Raw genomic sequence first — 18,958 nt, 5'->3', positions numbered from 1 at the left:
AAATCATGTTTTTGTGGAAGAAAATCAACGTGCATGAATCCAGGCAATGTTGAGGCAAAAATAATCCCCTTCTAAACTGAAATTATCTGTAGTTGAGACAGCTAATTGATATCAACTAAAATGGAGTAACGTTTTCACATTCACCAACATGGCAGACGTGTATACCCATTTTCTCCAATCGCATAGCAGGATTCTCCTCAGGGAGCACATCCGGTGGCGTTTCCTGTGTTTGTAAACTGAAAGAAATTGGAACTCGGGTGACGAGCCACGACAGACGAGTAAAATTAAAGGTAAATAACAAAAAACAACGGTTGAATATCACCAATGTTTTGTATGTTTAGTCGTGCATCAGACGATATTTGCGAAATTCGGCCTCCGCCTCTAAGCAAAAAATAAGTGACACGACTTGAGTTAGCGTAGACAACAGGGGAGGGGGAGAACGTTCGCTAACTACAGTACGCATCGACCATTCCCTATTTATCGCGAAATCTTGCTGTAACTGCTCAGTCTTGTGCCTCGTTTGATAGCAATCCTCGAACTGTTATTTTGTCTAACTAGCTGTATTTATCCGGATCCGGATTAGCGATATCATATTTCGATGTTTAGATGGCAACTCAAGTTTGTACGATTTGATGTGCGTGGAGGCCAACGGTAACGCCGTTATGTTAGCCCGAAACAGCTAGCTCGTATTCGCTCTGTTTTGTTTCCGTGAGTTATGAGGAAATACTTTCATTTTTTGGGTCAGTCAATTAAATATTACATCAAGTAGTATTTCTACCGTGACAGATAACTAGCATGTTTTTCACACTACTTGGTCAATAACCTTGCCCCGTTAACGTTATCTAGCTGCAGTGCAGCCAGGGAAAATAGCCAGCTAACTTTACTATTTGTAATAATCTGTTATGATAATCAGCTGCTAGTGTATCAAGAGGTTGCTGATGCAGTGGTTCTGGTAGAGCACCTGCGAAATTACAAATGTTTATGTAGTGTTGGGAAAATATAGTTGAGGTTTTTCTTGGATCATTAGCTTGCCGGCTATGGGTGCCATTGGTAAAATGTTTTTCAATTATGTGGCTATGGGGTCGTTCCATATGATTAACATCACTTTCTGACTGCACCCCTTTTGATTTGAACAAAACTTTCCATATATATTTGCCCATGGTGTATATATAAGTGGTCAGAAAGTGACTTATTGACCCTGAATGACAAACGATTCAGGAGATGGCGGTGCTTAAATATCCAATGCATTCGTTTTTGTCAATATCAAATATTTTTGGGGTAACGATTACCTTACTGTGATTGTTTTCAAATAAAATGTCCAAAAAGAAAAATAGCTTCTAGATATAGATTAGTCTGGGAGTGCTCTGAGTAGGGAGGGAAAAACTAGCAGTTATTGGCAGAGAGGGTTGGAACTCGCTTATTGGTCTATGATCTAATTTTAACAGGCCAAAACTCCAACCAACCGACATTTCAGGCAATCGTTTTAAGCAGCTATTGTACTTAAAGGGCAGTATTGTCATCTTCACAGTATTATTCCAACCTCATAGTTTGGAAATGTATCTACGGGTTGGCCGAAAACGTGACGACAATGACGTTCCCGGGTAGGCGTGCGTTATGATTTTAGATGGTCAGATAGCTAGCAACAACGACAAGAAGCTGCCTTGTGGGGAATCGTAGGTGGCTCGATTCAGCTCATTGAATATTTAAGCAGCACGGCCAAAATCCCCAAGATGCTTTATTGCTATTATAAACTGTTTACCAGTGTATTCAGCGCAGTAAAAATAACTGTTTATTCATAAACTAGGTGGTTCGAGCCCTGAATGACTGTTGACTGATAGCCGTGGTAAATCAAATAATTTATTTTTACTGCTCAAATTACGTTGGTAAGCAGTTTATAATAGCAATAAGGCATCTCGGGGTGTTGTGGTAAATGGCCAATATACCACGGCTAAGGGCTGTATCCAGAAACTCTGTGTTGCGCTTCAGAACAGCACTTAGGTGTGGTATATTGGCCATATACCACACCCCTCAGGCCTTAATGGTACCATGCTTTGAGGCGTTTTGACTGATGTCTATGCTAATATGACAAATTCGCTAACTAACCCAACAACTGTACAATATATTTGAGATGGGTGCTCACTGTGCAAATGTGTTGGTTTTCAATGAACATTTGGAGACCAAATATAGTTTACATGTTGTCAAAAGTCTATGACTGTCTGTTTTGCCCCACCTGTTGGTTTTGTTGCTAAACAACCAACCCTTCTATTTAAAATGCAGACAAATCTAGTTTTTGACAGCAATTGGCCTTTAACATTAACTCATTTTGCATGTCCCACCCTACAACGAAACCCATGTCTTAATCACTGAAACGGTTGAGATTGAAATAATTTGAAAGCTTACAAACAGGGTTGTCTAATAAAATTGACATTTTAAGCTATACCGTTATGTTTTTTACGTGTCCCTATATACTGAACTAAAATCTAAATGCAACATGAGACATTTTTTTTTTTTTTTTTTTTACTGAGTTACAGTTAATATAAGGAATGATGTCAATTGAAATGAATTCATTGGGCTATAATCTATGGTTTTCACATGACTGGGCATTGGTGCCACCATGGGTGGGTCTTAGAATGTGGTAACACCCACTGGGGAGAAAGGCCCAGTCTATCAGAAAGAGTTTTTACCCACAAAAGGGCTTTATTACAGACAGAAATACCCCCCCCCCCCCCCAGATGATCCCGCAGGTGAAGAAGCCGGATGTGGAGGTCCTGGGCTGACTTGGTCTGCGGTTGTGAGTCTGGTTGCTAAATTCTCTGTTGGGGGCAGCTTATGGTAGAGATATGAACATTCCATTCTCTGGCAACTTCTCTGGTGCACATTCCTGCAGTCACACACCAATTCCACGCTTCCTTAAAACTTGACATCTGTGGCCTTGTGTTGTGTGACAGATCTGCACATTATAGAGTAGCCTTTTACTGTTACCAGCACATGGTGCACCTCTGTAATGATCATGCTGTTTAATTAGCTTATTGATATGCCATACCTGCCAGGTGGATGGATTATCTAGGCAAATGGAAGAAATTCTCACTAACAGGGATATAAAAACATTTGTGCACACAATTTGAGAGAAATAAGATTTTTGCGCATATGGAACATTTCTAGGATTTTCATTTGTATCAGCTCATGAAACATGGGGCCAACACTTTACGGCCCAGTACATCACCGGGGCCAAGCTTCCTACCATCCAGGACCTCTATACCAGGCGGTGTCAGAGGAAAGCCCTAAAAATTGTCAGATTCCAGCCACCCAAGTCATAGACTGTTCTCTTTGCTATCGAACGGCAAGCGGTACCGGAGCGCTAAGTCTAGGTCTAAAAGGCTTCTTAACTGCTTCTAACCCCAAGCTATAAGATTTCTGAACAGATAATCAAATGGATACCCAGACTATTTGCATTCAAATCAAAGTTTATTTGTCACATGCGCCAAATACAACAGGTGCAGCCTTACAGTGAAATGCTTACTTACTAACCAATAGTGCAAAAAAGGTATTCCCATTGCCCCCCCCCCCCCCCAGCTCAGCTGCTACTCTGTTTATTATCTATGCATAGTCACTTTAGCTCCACCTACATGTACAAATTACCTCGACTAACCGGTGCCCCTGCACATTGACTCTGTTGATTTGGTTTATTTCACCTTTATTTAACCAGGTGGGCTAGTTGAGAACAAGTTCTCATTTACAACTGCGACCTGGCCAAGACTAGTGAGGTGACTAGTGAGATTTACCTGCTGGAGCGCGTGCTACGGGTGAGTGTTGCTATGGTGACCAGTGAGCTGAAATGAGGCAGGACTTTACTTAGCAAAGACTTGTAGATGACCTGGAGCCAGTGGGTTTGGCGACGAGTATGAAGCAAGGGCCAGCCAACAAGTGCGTAGAGGTTGCAGTTGTGGGTAGTATGTGGGGCTTTGGTGACAAAACAGATGGCACTGTGATAGACTGCATCCAATTTGTTGAGTAGAGTGTTGGAGGCTATTTTGTAAATGACATCGTCGAGGATCGGTAGGATGGTCAGTTTTACGAGGGTATGTTTGGCAGCATGAGTGAAGGAAGCTTTGTTGAGAAATAGGAAGCTGATTCTAGATTTAATTTTGGATTGGAGATGCTTAATGTGAGTCTGGAAGGAGAGTTTACAGTCTAACCAGACACCTAGTGTAGGTATTTGTAGTTGTCCACATATTCTAAGTCCGAACCGGCCAGAGTAGTAATGCTAGACGGGCGGACAGGTGCCGGCAGCGATCGGTTGAAGAGCATGCATTTAGTTTTACTTGCATTTCAGAGCAGTTGGAGGCCATGGAAGGAGAGTTGTATGGCATTGAAGCTTGCCTGGAGGGTTGTTAACACAGTGTCCAAAGAAGGGCCAGAAGTATACAGAATGGTGTTGTCTGTGTAGAGGTGGATCAGAGAATCACCAGCAGCAAGAGCGACATCATTGATGTATGCAAAGAAAAGAGGCGGCCCGTGAATTTAACCCTGTGGCACCCCGATTTGACACACTGAACTCTATCAGAGAAGTAGGTGGTGAACCAGGCGACGCAATCATTTGAGAAACCAAGGCGGCTGAGTCTGCCGATAAGAATGTGGTGATTGACAGAGTCGGAAAGCCTTGGCCAGGTACAATACGGCTGCACAGTATTGTCTCTTATCGATGGCGGTTATGATATTGTTTAGGACCTTGAGCGTGGCTAAGGTGTGCCCATGACCAGCTCTGAAACCAGATTGCGTAGCGGAGAAGGTACGGTGGGATTCGAAATGGTTAGTAATTTGTTTGTTAACTTTGCTTTCGAAAACCTTCAAAAGGCAGGGTAGGATAGATATAGGTCTATAGCAGTTTGGGTCTAGAGTGTCTCCACTTTGAAGAGGGGGGATGACCTCGGCTGCTTTCCAATTTTTGTGAATTTCAGACGATATGAGAGGTTGAACAGGCTAGTAATAGGGGTTGCAACAATTTCAGCAGATAATTTTAGAGAGGGTCCTGATCTGTACCGGTACCCCCTCTTTACCGGTACCCTGTATATAGCCTCGCTATTATTTTACTGTTGATCTTTAATTATTTGTTACTTTTATTTTAAATTTTTTACTTAACACTTATTTTTCTTAACTGCATTGTAGAGGTCGACCGATTATGATTTTTCAACGCCGATACCGATTATTGGAGGACCAAAAAAAGGCGACACCGATTAATCAGACGTTTTTTAATAAAATAAAAAAAAGTTATTTTTAAAAATGACAATTGCAATAATACTGAATGAACACTTATTTTAACTTAATATAATACATCAATAGAAATCAATTTAGCCTCCAATAAATGAAACATGTTCAATTTGGTTTAAATAATGCAAAAACAAAAGTCTTGGAGAAGAAAGTAAAAGTGCAATATGTGCCATGTAAAAAAAAAAAAGCTACCGTTTGAGTGCCTTGCTCAGAACATGAGAACATATGGAAGTTGGTGGTTCCTTTTGACATGAGACTTCAATATTCCAGGGTAAGAGGTTGTAGGTTGTAGGTTTAGGTTGTAGTTAATCTAGTATTTATAGGACTATTTCTCTATACCGTTTGTATTTCATATACCTTTGACTATTGGATGTTCTTAAAGGCACCATAGTATTGCCAGTGTAACAGTATAGCTTCCGTCCCTCTCCTCGTCCCTACCTGGGCTCGAACCAGGAACACAGCGACAACAGCCACACTCGAAGCAGCGTTACCCATCGCTCCACAAAAGCCGCAGCCCTTGCAGAGCAAGGGGAATAACTACTCCAAGTCTCAGCGCGAGTGACTTTTGAAACGCTTTTAGCCCACACCCCGCTAACTAGCTAGCCATTTCACATCGGTTACACTAGTCATTAGGCTGATAGGCTTGAAGTCATAAACTGCGCTGTGCTTGCGAAGAGCTGCTGGAAAAACGCACGAAAGTGCTGTTTGAATGAATGCTTACGAGCCTGCTGCTGCCTACCATCGCTCAGTCAGACTGCTCTATCAAAGCATAGACTTAATTATAACATAACACACAGAAATACGAGCCTTTGGTCATTAATATGGTCGAATCTGGAAACTACCATTTCGAAAACGAAACGTTTATTTTTTCAGTGAAATACGAAGCCGTTCAGTATTTTATCTAACGGGTGCCATCCCTAAGTCTAAATATTCTTGTTACATTTGAACAACCTTCAATGTTATGTCATAATTACGTAAAATTCTGGAAAATTAGTTCTCAATGAACCAGGCTGCCCAAACTGTTGCATATACCCTGACTCTGCGTGCAATGAACGTAAGAGAAATGACACAATTTCATCTGGTTAATATTGCCTGCTAACCTGGATTTCTTTTAGCTAAATATGCAGGTTTAAAAATATACTTCTGTGTATTGATTTTAAGAAAGGCGTTGGTGTTTATGGTTAGGTACAGTCTTCCAACGATTGTGCTTTTTTCGCAAATGTGCTTCTGTTAAATCATCCCCCAGCGTTGCATCGATTATATGCAACGCAGGACACGCTAGATAAACTAGTAATATCATCAACCATGTGTTATAACTAGTGATTATGATTGATTGTTTTTTATAAGATATGTTTAATGCTAGCTAGAAACTTACCTTGGCTTCTACTGCATTCGCGTAACAGGCGGGCTCCTTGTCGAGTGCAATGAGGTAGGTGGTTAGAGAGGTGGACTAGTTAACTGTAAGGTTGCAAGATTGGATCCCCCGAGCTGACAAGGTGAAAATCTGTCATTCTGCCCCTGAACCAGGCAGTTAACCCACCGTTCCTAGGCCGTAATTAATCGGCCATTCCGATTAATCGGTCGACCTCTCCTGCATTGTTGGTTAAGGGCTTGTAAGTAAGCATTTCACTGTACGGTGAAATATTCGGTGTATGTGACAAAATTTGTTTGAAATGTTGTTTATATTTTTGTTCAGTGTGTGTTGTAGCTAAGACCCTATATGACATAATCCGAGTTGTTTGTTGTGCCTGCCATTAGTTGAGACGCAGTATACTCTTGAATACAGGGTGGGCCAGTGTCATGTTTGGGTTGATAGATTGACTCAAATGTGTATAAAGTTGACATTCCAACTTTCAAATGTTACCACAAAGATGGTTGGAGGTCCACCCATCATAGAATGTTGACTTGAGTGGGAATATCCGTTATAAATTAAATGTTTCAATCTTTCATAGGAAACCTATTGAAATCATAGAAATAGATAATAGAATAGACAAACCCATTCAAGTTGACATTTGACAGTGGGTGGAGCGGCGTCCATCTTTCTGGCACTACTTGGAAGTTTATAGTTTCAATACAATTTAAATGTCAATGCTGTATCAGCTAAATTTCAGGTGTCTGAAGAGAGTGGTCCAGTTTAGGAATTCATTTCTATGTTTGCAATGACACCCACCCTGTATTCAAGAGTATACTGTCAACCAATGACTGGCACAATACAAACACTTGATGTTGATGATGTCAAATAGGGTCGAAGCTACAACATTTGTGAAAATGAGAAATGTAATAAAGCTTAATTTTTTTTTTAATTGTTCAAGATATCAGACTATTTTGAAAACCCGGATTTGTAAGCTTTGAAATGATATCAACCGTTAATTGTTTTCAGTAATGAAGACATGGACGTCTCATGGTATGGTGGGGTATGCAAAATCGGTCGACTTTGAGCACCTCGCTCAATGTTTTGGCATTCTGTTGCAAAAAGTAACTTTCTGGCTACTGTTTCCACCATGGATAAACATGTATGAATTGTTTTGTTCAAATCAAAAGGGGTGCAGTCAGAAAGTGATTAAAATCATGTGGGGGCTGATACTTGCAGTATCAGTCATTTCTTTGTACCAAATGTATTATATATTTATTGTGGTCACACCTGTTCAACAGCTAGCTAACGTTAGCTATGTTTATGTACACAATTGCTATTGTTCTGTATTGGAATTGCTTGAGAATCCCATTTTGGGTATTAGCTAGCTTGTTGTGTTGGTGTGACACTTGAGCGGTTCTTTCAAAATCTTAATTCATAGCCAAGTGACCAAAGGGTTATCCTACGAAGCAGTTATGAGAAGTTAGCGAGGTAACTTTGGTCAACTCTTGAGTTTAACTCAGGATAACGCTTCATAAGAAGGTGGCTTACCTTTTTAGCCAGGTACATTTCTATGGCAACAAATCCTTCAGAACTAACCTGCTCCGGGGCACGCTAACTCCACTTCCTGAAGTGACTGAGCCACGAATTCAGGACCATAAAATCAGATTCCCTCCCTCTTGCAAATATTGTCGTCATCCCCTTCATTTGAGGATTTTAAATATTTTATTGACCAAATGTTTGTTAAAAAATAATGTTAATGTCACATTACACATTTAGTAATGACAGAATGCATTTTAAACTTCACGCACAGAAACTTGTTTGTGTGACTTGATTATTTTGTCATTAGGAGTGGGGGGGAAAGGGGGGCTTGTGGTTGTGCATTGATAAGCACACAAGTCGCCATTTAACAATAAGTAGTAATAAAATAAAGACAGCACTTCTAAAAGCCTATTTCACACCATAGCCTGCTAAATTTGCAAGATAACTTTTCTTTCATTTTGATTTCGGCACATATGAAATTGTGGCATTGACTCGCCCATGGATTGATGTTACGCATTGTGTCATTTAAGATTTTGGCGTCCGACAAGCCGAGTGCTACATGCATGCGCAGTTACAAGCCTGCTTGAGTTAGTGGAAGGCGGACGAGCGATATGCACCGTCGTAATACAGATGAAGCCTGAGATGGAATGTGATGCTAACTGAAGCTGGCTAGCTTTAGAAAACCCTGAGTAGATCTAGCTTGCAATGTAGGATACCCCTTTGGTGACAAAGGCAAACAAGGAGTTAACCAAAGGACTGTCTACAGTTATTATGGGGATGCTTGTTTTTGAGTAAGAATTGGGTGTTGTGTGATTTGGAGTAGTTACAATTTGATTCACTGCGGGTTTTAGCGTTAAATTATTTTATTTTAAAATTATTATTGAATGCGTTTTCATGTTTTGTCCACATCGTCCTCTTCTTCAGTTTTAGTGCTAGATGAGTGAGGTGGGTGTGGCCTCCCATCAGACTGACCATCCTGATTGACGGATTCCTGGATGACCTTGTCCCTGCCCCCGTCCCCGCCCTCACATACACCGTTCCCACTGCAATGTCACATCTGCCCAGCAGCTCAGTCCGCGATCATATGAAATGGGTTTGTTTTCCAACAAAAAATATAACATTTCTACAACCAACATGCCTACTATTAGGCTACATTTATCTTTTGTCACTCAGGATGTTGTCGTCATAAAAGGTGCTGTGTTTGAAAAAAGATTTGATATCTTTTATTGTTTCATACCGTTTCTGGTGTAGCTAACTCAGCCTCTGGAAGTCTTGAGTTTTTGTTTTCTCCTTTGTTTAGCTCCTCTACACCCAGACTGGTTCTATTTGTACAGTGAGCTCTGAACGTATTGGAACAGTGACACATGTTGTTTTAGCTTTGTACTTCAACTCAATGACTGAGGTTAAAGTGCATACTGTCAGCTTTAATTTTCATCCATATCGGGTCAACCAGTTAGAAATTACAGCACTTTTTGTACATATCATCTGTTATCATAACAGATGATAACAGATTGACCTGAAGAAGCGCAGAATAATGAGTGAAAGTTAGATGCACAAATATATCATACCCCCCAATATATCATACCCCCACCAAAAATGAAAACCTCCCCTGTTATTGTAATGGTGGGAGGTTAGCTTGTCTTGGGGGTATTATATTTGTGCGTCTAACTTTGGGACCAAATATGAAACTTTTTACTACTTTATACACAAGTGAATTTGTCCCAAATACTTATGGTCCCCTAAAATGGGGAGGACTAGGCACAAAAAGTGCTGTAATTTCTAAACAGTTCACTCTAATATAGAAGAAAATGCCCTTAAAATAAAGTGGACAGTCTGCTCTTTAACCTCATAGTCATTGTATTATTTCAAATCCAAAGTGTTGGAGTACAGAGCCAAAACAACAAATGAGATGTATTTTCTAAATGTCTGATAGTGGATTTTTTTATTTTTATTTTTTATTTTTTTTCTGTTCCCAGGCAGGGTTGCTTGGCTGTGAGGCTGTTCTCTCAAGTATGGCCCTGATGCAGGCCAGCTCCATGGCCGGTCCGCCAAAGAAGATGATGGCTCCGCTCGGACATGGACCACCGCCCCAGAGGGATGGCCCTGACCGCGGTCCTCAGAGCCACATGATCCTGCCATCTGGAATGAGCTGTCCACCCCTGGTTAGGAGGCGCCGGGGCACTGCAGAGGGGGAGGAGGGGACTTTGTTGTTTGTCATTGTCACTCGCTGAAAGAACAACAAATGAGAAATTGACATATTTCGCATTGGCTAGGTCTCAGCAGTAACTTGCATTTATGTAGGTCAAGCACTTTCTTACTGTTGGCTGCTAATATACCTAAATCATAGTCTTCAGTAATGATTTAAAGAGGCTGCCAGATATGTACAGCAATTGAAAAGTAGGCATGAAGGGAGGTTACCTTCTGTCTTTTGACAAAGCTTTTTTTAATTTTTTTACTCTTATTATTATTATTTTCCCAGCATAATCCCATAAAGAATTCTTAACAATCCTGTCCTTCACATTTATTTTATTTAGAAAGCAAGGAATATATTCTTGTTTTATTTCTGTACGGTAATTCCTATTTGTACGTTTCAGGCTATCAAAAAAAAAAAGTCCAGTCAGGCTGACTCAAAGCCCTCTCTCCCTCTTGTCTGTGCACCCCAGCTTATCCGGAAGGAGGGTGACTTCCACACCCCCCGCCTGCTGGACGAGAAGGAAATGAGGGCCAACGAAGACATGCAGCTGAAAAAGAAGAACAGGAAGTCAGGAACGCCCTGTAAAGTGAGAGAGCAAGACGGGAGGGGAGGGAAGGTCAGTGCCTCTGAATTTTTAAAGCAAAATTGACTTTTTTCTGTGTTTCCGAGGGATTGTGTTATAAAAACAAACTGAAAGTGTGTTTGTGTGCATGTCTGTGGGCGTTTGGTTCTCTGTGTGCTTCTATGTGTATAAGACTGACTTTTGTCTCTAGCTGAGTTGGTGCCTTTGAGTGCACATATTTTGTTTGTGTGGGGGGAGGAGTGGAGAGGAGATGGGGTTCTCTGGAGAGGAAAGAGGGGGAGGGGAACACAACTGTTATTGTGTGAGAGAGGGGGAGCAGTAACATATGGGGGTGGGAGGGGTTAACCCTTCTCTAGGTTTTGGGTACTTTGTCATTTAAATGGCCAAAATGGTCACCTCTAACTTTTTAAAATTTTTATAAGGAGCTAGAAATAATGTATTAATTACCTTTTTAACCAGGACTAGTTGGACAGTACTAGCTTTTCTCATACTGAATAAACCAATGAATCATACATTTCCTTCTATACAAAAGTGAAGTCCAACTTGTAGTGATGATTTAGCAGATTTGTGTATCTGAGTTTTTGTCTGTGTGGTGTTAGGCCTACAATTTTTTTTGACGGGCCTCTATTCTGTCCTATCCTGCATAGGTGGTTGTTGTGGATGAGAATGGTAACTGTCCAATATCTAAAGTGCAGAAAAACTTCATCTGCAATCATTGTTATGGAGCATTTAGGAGTGGATATCACCTGAAGAGACACATCCTCATTCATACAGGTATGTGTCAAGACCACAATTGCCAGCTAACTTCTGGAGGTTCTCCATTACCAGTTAGGGAGATGTTTAAAATGCCTGGCTAATACAGTTAGAAAATACATAAGGCCAGCAGAAACACCAGTTTGGATTAAGTGACTGGTGTTTTTAAGAATATGAGATGGCCTCCTTGTCTAGTGTCAGATTTTCTTTCACCGTTTTTGGTGTTCTCTGTGGGGACCTTTCACTAAAATTGGTACTCTTCGATTTAGGGGAGAAGCCGTATGCTTGTGGCATATGTGACATGAGATTTATTCAGCGTTACCACCTGGAGAGACACAGCCTGATTCACACGGGTATGCGTCCTCTTACCATACCCATCTTTATCTAAACAGGCTACATCTGTAGTGCTGCACTGGAACCCCAGTATAAAGGTGTTTCAGTGTTTGTCATTTGGACAGTAATTTCCAGCAAAGCTCACACTTCCTTTCACCTCAACTATATGAAGGAGAGGGGTTATCATCACAAATGTTCAAATGGTTCTCCCAACACCAGTGAGAGTACAAATGAAAGGTCTGCTTGGTACAAATGTTTATAGATTGTGCAGCCTTCTGTGGTCAAAGGTCCCAGTTTTAGGACAATGTTGCTTTATCTAGGTGAAGGTGTTGCAAGTTACCAAATCAAATCAAATTTTATTTGTCACATACACATGGTTAGCAGATGTTAATGCGAGTGTAGCGAAATGCTTGTGCTTCTAGTTCCGACAATGCAGTAATAACAAGTAATCTAACTAACAATTCCAAACTACTGTCTTGTACACAGTGTAAGGGGATAAAGAATATGTACATAAGGATATATGAATGAGTGATGGTACAGAGCAGCATAGGCAAGATACAGTAGATGGTATCGGGTACAGTATGTACAAATGAGATGAGTATGTAAACAAAGTGGCATAGTATAGTATAAAGTGGCTAGTGATACATGTATTACATAAGGATACCGTCGATGATATAGAGTACAGTATATACGTATGCGTATGAGATGAATAATGTAGGGTAAGTAACATTTATATAAGGTAGCATTGTTTAAAGTGGCTAGTGATATATTTACATCATTTCCCATCAATTCCCATTATTAAAGTGGCTGGAGTTGAGTCAGTGTCAGTGTGTTGGCAGCAGCCACTCAGTGTTAGTGGTGGCTGTTTAACAGTCTGATGGCCTTGAGATAGAAGCTGTTTTTCAGTCTCTCGGTAGCTACCAGTAGCTTTTTGTTTGCAGTATGATATTCTGAATAGAATTTACAGCATGGATATCAAGAAGCTATTAGTTAGGGAGGCAGGGTAGTTTGGGGCGGCAGGGTAGCCTAGTGGTTAGAGCGTTGGACTAGTAACCGGAAGGTTGCAAGTTCAAACCCCTGAGCTGACAAGGTACAAATCGTCATTGAAAATAAGAATTTGTTCTTAACACTTAACTGACTTGCCTAGTTAAATAAAGGTAAAATAAAAGCTATGATTTTCTGAGATATTAAGTAATCTTGGTAAGTAAACTATTTGATGAGTGGCCTGCAGCATCTCCTAAATTGGAAAAGAAAAATATGCTTTCCAATTTTGCATTTTTATTTTGAAATAAACTATTTGCTTTCGATTCTAGTCTTTTCGTTTGATCAAAATCCAGATACATTTTGTACTTAAAAGGTTTTCTAGGTTTTCATCCAATTGGCGACAGATTTTCATGAGAATATAAAAAAAACATCAGCATAAATATAATATGTACATTTTCCCAACAGAGATGTTTCCATGTACCAAATAAAATAAATAAAAGTTAAATGGGTTTCCATTGCATTTTCAACTCTACTGATGGTTTTCTCACCAAAAATCTTCCATTATATAGAAGGGGGGCCACTCTGGTATTGGTATTTAGCAACGTATAGCCTAAATCAGTGGTTCAAACTTTTAATAGTCCCGTACCCCTTCAAACATTCAACCTCCAGCGGCGTACCCCCTCTAGCACCAGGGTCAGCTGTACCCCCTCTAGCACCAGGGTCAGCTGTACCCCCTCTAGCACCAGGGTCAGCTGTACCCCCTCTAGCACCAGGGTCAGCTGTACCCCCTCTAGCACCAGGGTCAGCTGTACCCCCTCTAGCACCAGGGTCAGCTGTACCCCCTCTAGCACCAGGGTCAGCGTGCACTCAAATGTTTTTTGCCATCATTGTAAGCCTGCCACACACACACACTATACGATCCATTTATTAAACATAAGAATGAGTGAGTGTTTTTGTCACAACCCGGCTTGTGGGAAGTGACAAAGAGCTCTTATAGGACCAGGGCACAAATAATAATCAATCATTTTGCTAATAACCATCTTACATATTAAACCTTATTTGTACATCGAAATACACCTGTGGTGAGTTAATCACAATTTAATGAGAAGGGTGTTCTTGAAAGGATGCACATAACTCTGCAATTTCGGGTTGTATTGGAGAGAGTCTGTCTTAAATCCTTTTCCACACACAGTCTGTGCCTGTATTTCGTTTTTAATGCTAGTGTGGGCCGGGAATCCACTCTCCCATAGGTATGTAGTTGCAAAGGGCATCAGTGTCTTAACAGTGCCATTTGCCAAGGCAGGATACTCTGAGCGCAGCCCAATCCAGAAATATGACAGTGGCATCTGATTTAAATAACATTTTCACAGAACCGCTTGTTGCAATTTCGATGAGGCTCTCTTGTTGAGATATCTTTAAGTGGACTGGAGGCAGGGCTTGTAAGGGATAACGAATCCAGTTGTTTGTGTCATCTGTTTCAGGAAAATACCTGCGTAATTGCGCACCCAACTTACTCCTGTGCTTCGCTGTATCTCATTTGACATTGCCCGTAAGCTTGAGTTCATTTGCATACAAACAAATCTTACAATGTTGGAAAGACCTGTGTGTTGTCCTTGTTAATGCAGACAGAGAAGAGCTCCAACTTCTTATATAGTTACGGAGTCCCTATAATCCTAGATTCAGATCATTCATGCGAGAGAAGATCCCTTGTCAGCAAGAGCCTTTCCGTGGATGCTGCAGCGTACCCAAGTGGCGTCGGGAGCAACTGCTTGCACGCGCGTTACCACACTGTATGTGCGACAGGTAGCCTAGAGGTTAGAGCGTTGGACTAGTAACCAAAAGTTTGCAAGATCGAATCCCCGAGCTGACAAGGTAAAAATCTGTTCTGCCCCTGAACAAGGCAGTTAACCCACTGTCCCTAGGCCATCATTGCAAATAAGAATTTGTTCTTAAATGACTTGCCTAGTTAAATAAATGTAAAATAAAAAAGTCTACCTGTCATGGCTTTTACGCAATCAGTACAGATACCAACACATCTTGACCACCAAAGTCCATTTGATGTCACAAAGCTGTCCAGTACTTAAAAAATATCCTCTTCTGTTGTCCTGGTTTCCAACGTCTGTTGACTCATCCAGTTGTAACGCATATAATTCACTGGCTTGTATGCGACGCAGTAATTGTTTCAAAACATCTCCTGCCATGTCACTGATGCATTGTGAAAGTGTTGTTTGATGAAGGCATTGTCTGTATAGTGTTTTTGGGCCTTCTCTCCCAGCATTGTCCCAGCCATATCTGCGGGAGCAGGAAGAATTAAGTCCTCCACAATAGTATGGTGCTTGCCTGTCCTAGCCACTCGGTAGCTCACCATATAAGACACTTCTAGCCCCTTCTTATGGTATCTGTTGCTTTTATACATATCTTACTACTTGAAAGTCATCTTTATTCTCTCTCAAACTTCCGTGGCCTATTTTTTTCAAATTTTGTTTCTAAATGTCTGCGCAAGAGTGAAGGTTTCACCGAGTTGAGAGAGAACCGTTGCACATATAACACACTGTGGCTGAGGAAAGGCACTACTCCAATTATAAGTGAAACCCAAATCAATGTAGTTCTCATCATATTTGCGCCTCTTTGATGGTCCTGAATTAAAAATGGGTTAAATCAACAACAACAAAAAACTCACCCATCAACACACAATTCCCCATAATGAGAAATGGGTGACACTACATTTTGAATTATTATTATTATTTTTTAAATATTTTTTTTATGTGAATCACAATTTTATTTGGAGTACCCCCAATGCCATTGTGCATACCCCAGTTTGGGAATACCTGGCCTACATGATGATTATGGACAAAAAAGTGAGATTGACAAATAAAAAATAAACGGCAGCCAAGACTCGATCATCATGTCACCAGAATAAGACCCTCTATTGGAAAGGAGCATCAAGTTCATCACCTTGCATTTTCACCACCCTGTGAAGTTCATAACTTATTTCATCAAGTTTTAATGTCACATGCACAAGTACAGTGAAATGCCTTTCTTGTAAACTCTAATCCCAACAATGCAGTAATCATAATTTATTTAATCTGTAGCCTAATAAACTGCATGCTTTCTCAAAAAAAAACAAAATGGAAAGACCACACATGTCATCGCGTCACTCCACATTTCCTTCAATATGATGGTTATTATATCAATATTTGCATATAAAAGCATGTTTCCATTAGGCCTGTTATGATATTTATCTGACTTTACGTGCATAAAAAGGTAGGATGGAAACCTGGTTAGTGTCAAGTATTATGTGTGTTCATTTGGCCGTATGTTTATCCTTGTAAATCTAACCAATCTTACTCTAGTTTGAATTGACAGAAATTTGCAATTGGTATAAAACCTTTTTTCATTCTGTGCAGATTGAATAGCTAATATTTTTATGCTCTGTGTGTATAGGGGTGAAGCCGTACGCTTGTTCCATGTGTGACATGAGGTTTTTCCAGCGTTACCACCTGGAGAGACACAGCCTCACTCATACGGGTATGAGTCCTCTTTCCGTACCCATCTCACATAAAACAAGCGACCCATTTTACTCCTGTTTGTCACGGAGCAGCCTCTCAGTAGAAATGTATTGAGTGTAAAATAAATATGTATTTCTTACATGACAGTCTGCCAGCCTCAGGAGCTCACAATGAGACAAATCTTTATGCTAGGACAAAAATTGTGGCATTCATATACACTACATGGCCAAAGGTATGTGGACACCCATTCAAATTAGAGGATTATACTATTTCAGCCACACTCGTTACTGACAAGTGTATCAAATCCAGCACACAGCCATGCAATCTCCATAGACGAACATTAACAGTAGAATGACAATTACTGAAGAGCTCGGTGACGTTCAACGTGGCATCGTTATAGGATGCCAGCAGTCCAACAAGGACGTTTGTCAAATTCCTGCCCTTCTAGAGCTGTCCCGGTCAACTGTAAGTGCTTTTTTTTGTGAAGTGGAAACGTCTAGACGCAACAATGGCTCAGCCGCGAAGTGGTAGGCCATACAAGCTCACAGAATAAAACCGAAGAGTCCTGAAGCGCGTAGCGTGCAACAATCGTCTGTCCTTAGTTGCAACACTCACTATCGAGTTCCAAACTGCCTCTGGAAGCAACGTCCGCACAAGAACTGTTAGTCGGGAGCTTCATGAAATGGGTTTCCATCACCGAGCAGCTGTACACAAGCCTAAGATCAACATGCGCAATGCCAAGTGTCGGCTGAAGTGGTGTAAATCTCGCCGCCATTGGACTCTGGAGCGATGAATCACTTTTCACCATCTGACAGACGAATCTGGGTTTGGCGGATGCCAGGAGAAGGCTAGACTGCATAGTGCCAACTGTAAAGTTTGGTGGAGGAGGAATAATGGTCTGGGGCTGTTTTTCATGGTTTGGGCTAGGCCCCTTAGTTCCAGTGAAAGGAAATCTTAATGCTACCTCATACAATGACATTCTAGATGATTCTGTGCTTCCAACTTTGTGGCAATGCCACCATGCAAAAAGTGAGGTCCATACAGAAATGGTTTGTTGAGATCGATGTGGAAGAACTTGACTGGCCTGCACAGAGCCCTGACCTCAACCCCATCGAACACCTTTGGGATGAATTGGAACGCAGACTGTGAGCCAGGCTTAATCGCCCAACATCCATGCCGACCTCACTAATGCTATTGTGGCTGAATGCTGCGGGGACTTGCTTCCTAAGTACCAACATCTAGTAGAAATCCTTCCCAGAGGAGTGGAGGCTGTTATAGCAGCAAAGGGGGAGGAACTCTATATATTAATGCCCATGATTTTGGAATGAGATGTTCGACAAGCAGGTTTCCACATACTTTTGGCCATGTAATGTGGGTAGAAATGCAGACATACTATATAGTGATATGTATTTGACCATTCTGACACTTAAAATGTTTGAAACTATTAGACTTATGTGGAAAAAGTCTCTTGCCCACAGAGGGAATGGTCTCTCACTCTCTCTCGATGTCTAATCCTTGTACATGATTTACTGGTAGTTGTTCATGGCTAGGTAGCTCAAATGTAATTGATAATGGCTTGAAGTTGGTACAGAATGTGGCTGATGACTATTTTCTAAGTTTTGTAGATAAAAACAAGTTCTTAGCCAAATAGCTTATTTTAATGTGAGTATTAACTGCCTAATTTATAGCTAACGTTTTTGTGGTAGAATCCTGACGTTTGTTGCTATTGAACCCAAATTGACCTTTGGCTTTTGTTAATTGAGCATAATAACATTTTGTTTTTACCTTAAATGCATGCTTGATTGTTTGTCTCCAAAGGTTAAGACTTAATCGGGAAGTAATTGCTCTCTATAGCAACAAACATTTACACCTCTAGCAATATACCTTATCAGTCCTTACATTTTAATGAAATGTATGCTCGTAGTTTGGGATTAGCGAATTGGTATGTGTTCCACTTTATATAATAAGAGCACTAGCTAATATATTGATACTCTGTGTGTGTGTGTGTGTGTGTGTGTGTGTGTGTATAGGGGTGAAGCCGTATGCATGCAACATGTGTGACATGAGATTCTTCCAACGTTACCACCTGGCGAGACACAGCCTCACTCATACGGGTAGGCGCCATCTCACCATAGCCCTTAGAGTAACATTGTAGTGCTAACCAGGTTTCCTCAATGAAGTGAGTTAACATACAGTACCAGTCAAAAGTTTGGACACCTACACATTCAAGGTTTTTCCTTATTTGTATTTTCTAAATTGTAGAATAATATTTTTTGGTTACTACATGATTCCATGCATGTTATTTCACAGTTTTTATGTCTTCACTATTATTGTACAATGTTGAAATAAAGAAAAACCCTGGAATCAGTAGGTGGGTCCAAATTTTTGACTGGTACTTTACATGACCATAAACTCAAGTTTGGGTAATCTTGGTAATCTCA

At 40.7% G+C, this 18,958-nt stretch overlaps 1 protein-coding gene across 50 annotated transcripts in view; it reads left to right on the top strand.

Annotated features, from left to right (window-relative positions):
* Positions 1–206: 206 nt before the first annotated feature.
* The window catches only part of LOC139413591 (zinc finger protein 740-like), a 40,470-nt gene continuing 21,718 nt past the window's right edge, over positions 207–18,958 (top strand). For 27 of the 50 annotated variants that reach the window (XM_071161165.1, XM_071161155.1, XM_071161122.1 and 24 more), the window contains exons 1-8: positions 209–290; positions 9,086–9,254; positions 10,138–10,323; positions 10,825–10,971; positions 11,586–11,712; positions 11,961–12,044; positions 16,453–16,536; positions 18,548–18,631. In XM_071161165.1, coding sequence (XP_071017266.1) covers positions 9,210–9,254; positions 10,138–10,323; positions 10,825–10,971; positions 11,586–11,712; positions 11,961–12,044; positions 16,453–16,536; positions 18,548–18,631 — 757 coding nt within the window. In that variant the 5' untranslated portion in view covers positions 209–290; positions 9,086–9,209. Of the gene's footprint in view, positions 291–9,085; positions 9,255–10,137; positions 10,324–10,824; positions 10,972–11,585; positions 11,713–11,960; positions 12,045–16,452; positions 16,537–18,547; positions 18,632–18,958 lie in introns of all 50 variants that reach the window. The other 23 variants (XM_071161169.1, XM_071161158.1, XM_071161149.1 and 20 more) reach the window with 6 other exon arrangements.

The sequence above is a fragment of the Oncorhynchus clarkii genome, chromosome 7 (assembly GCF_045791955.1).
Source record: "Oncorhynchus clarkii lewisi isolate Uvic-CL-2024 chromosome 7, UVic_Ocla_1.0, whole genome shotgun sequence".
NCBI lineage: Eukaryota > Metazoa > Chordata > Actinopteri > Salmoniformes > Salmonidae > Oncorhynchus > Oncorhynchus clarkii.
Note: the sequence above shows the minus strand (reverse complement) of the source record. Positions and strands in the feature narration are given on the sequence as shown.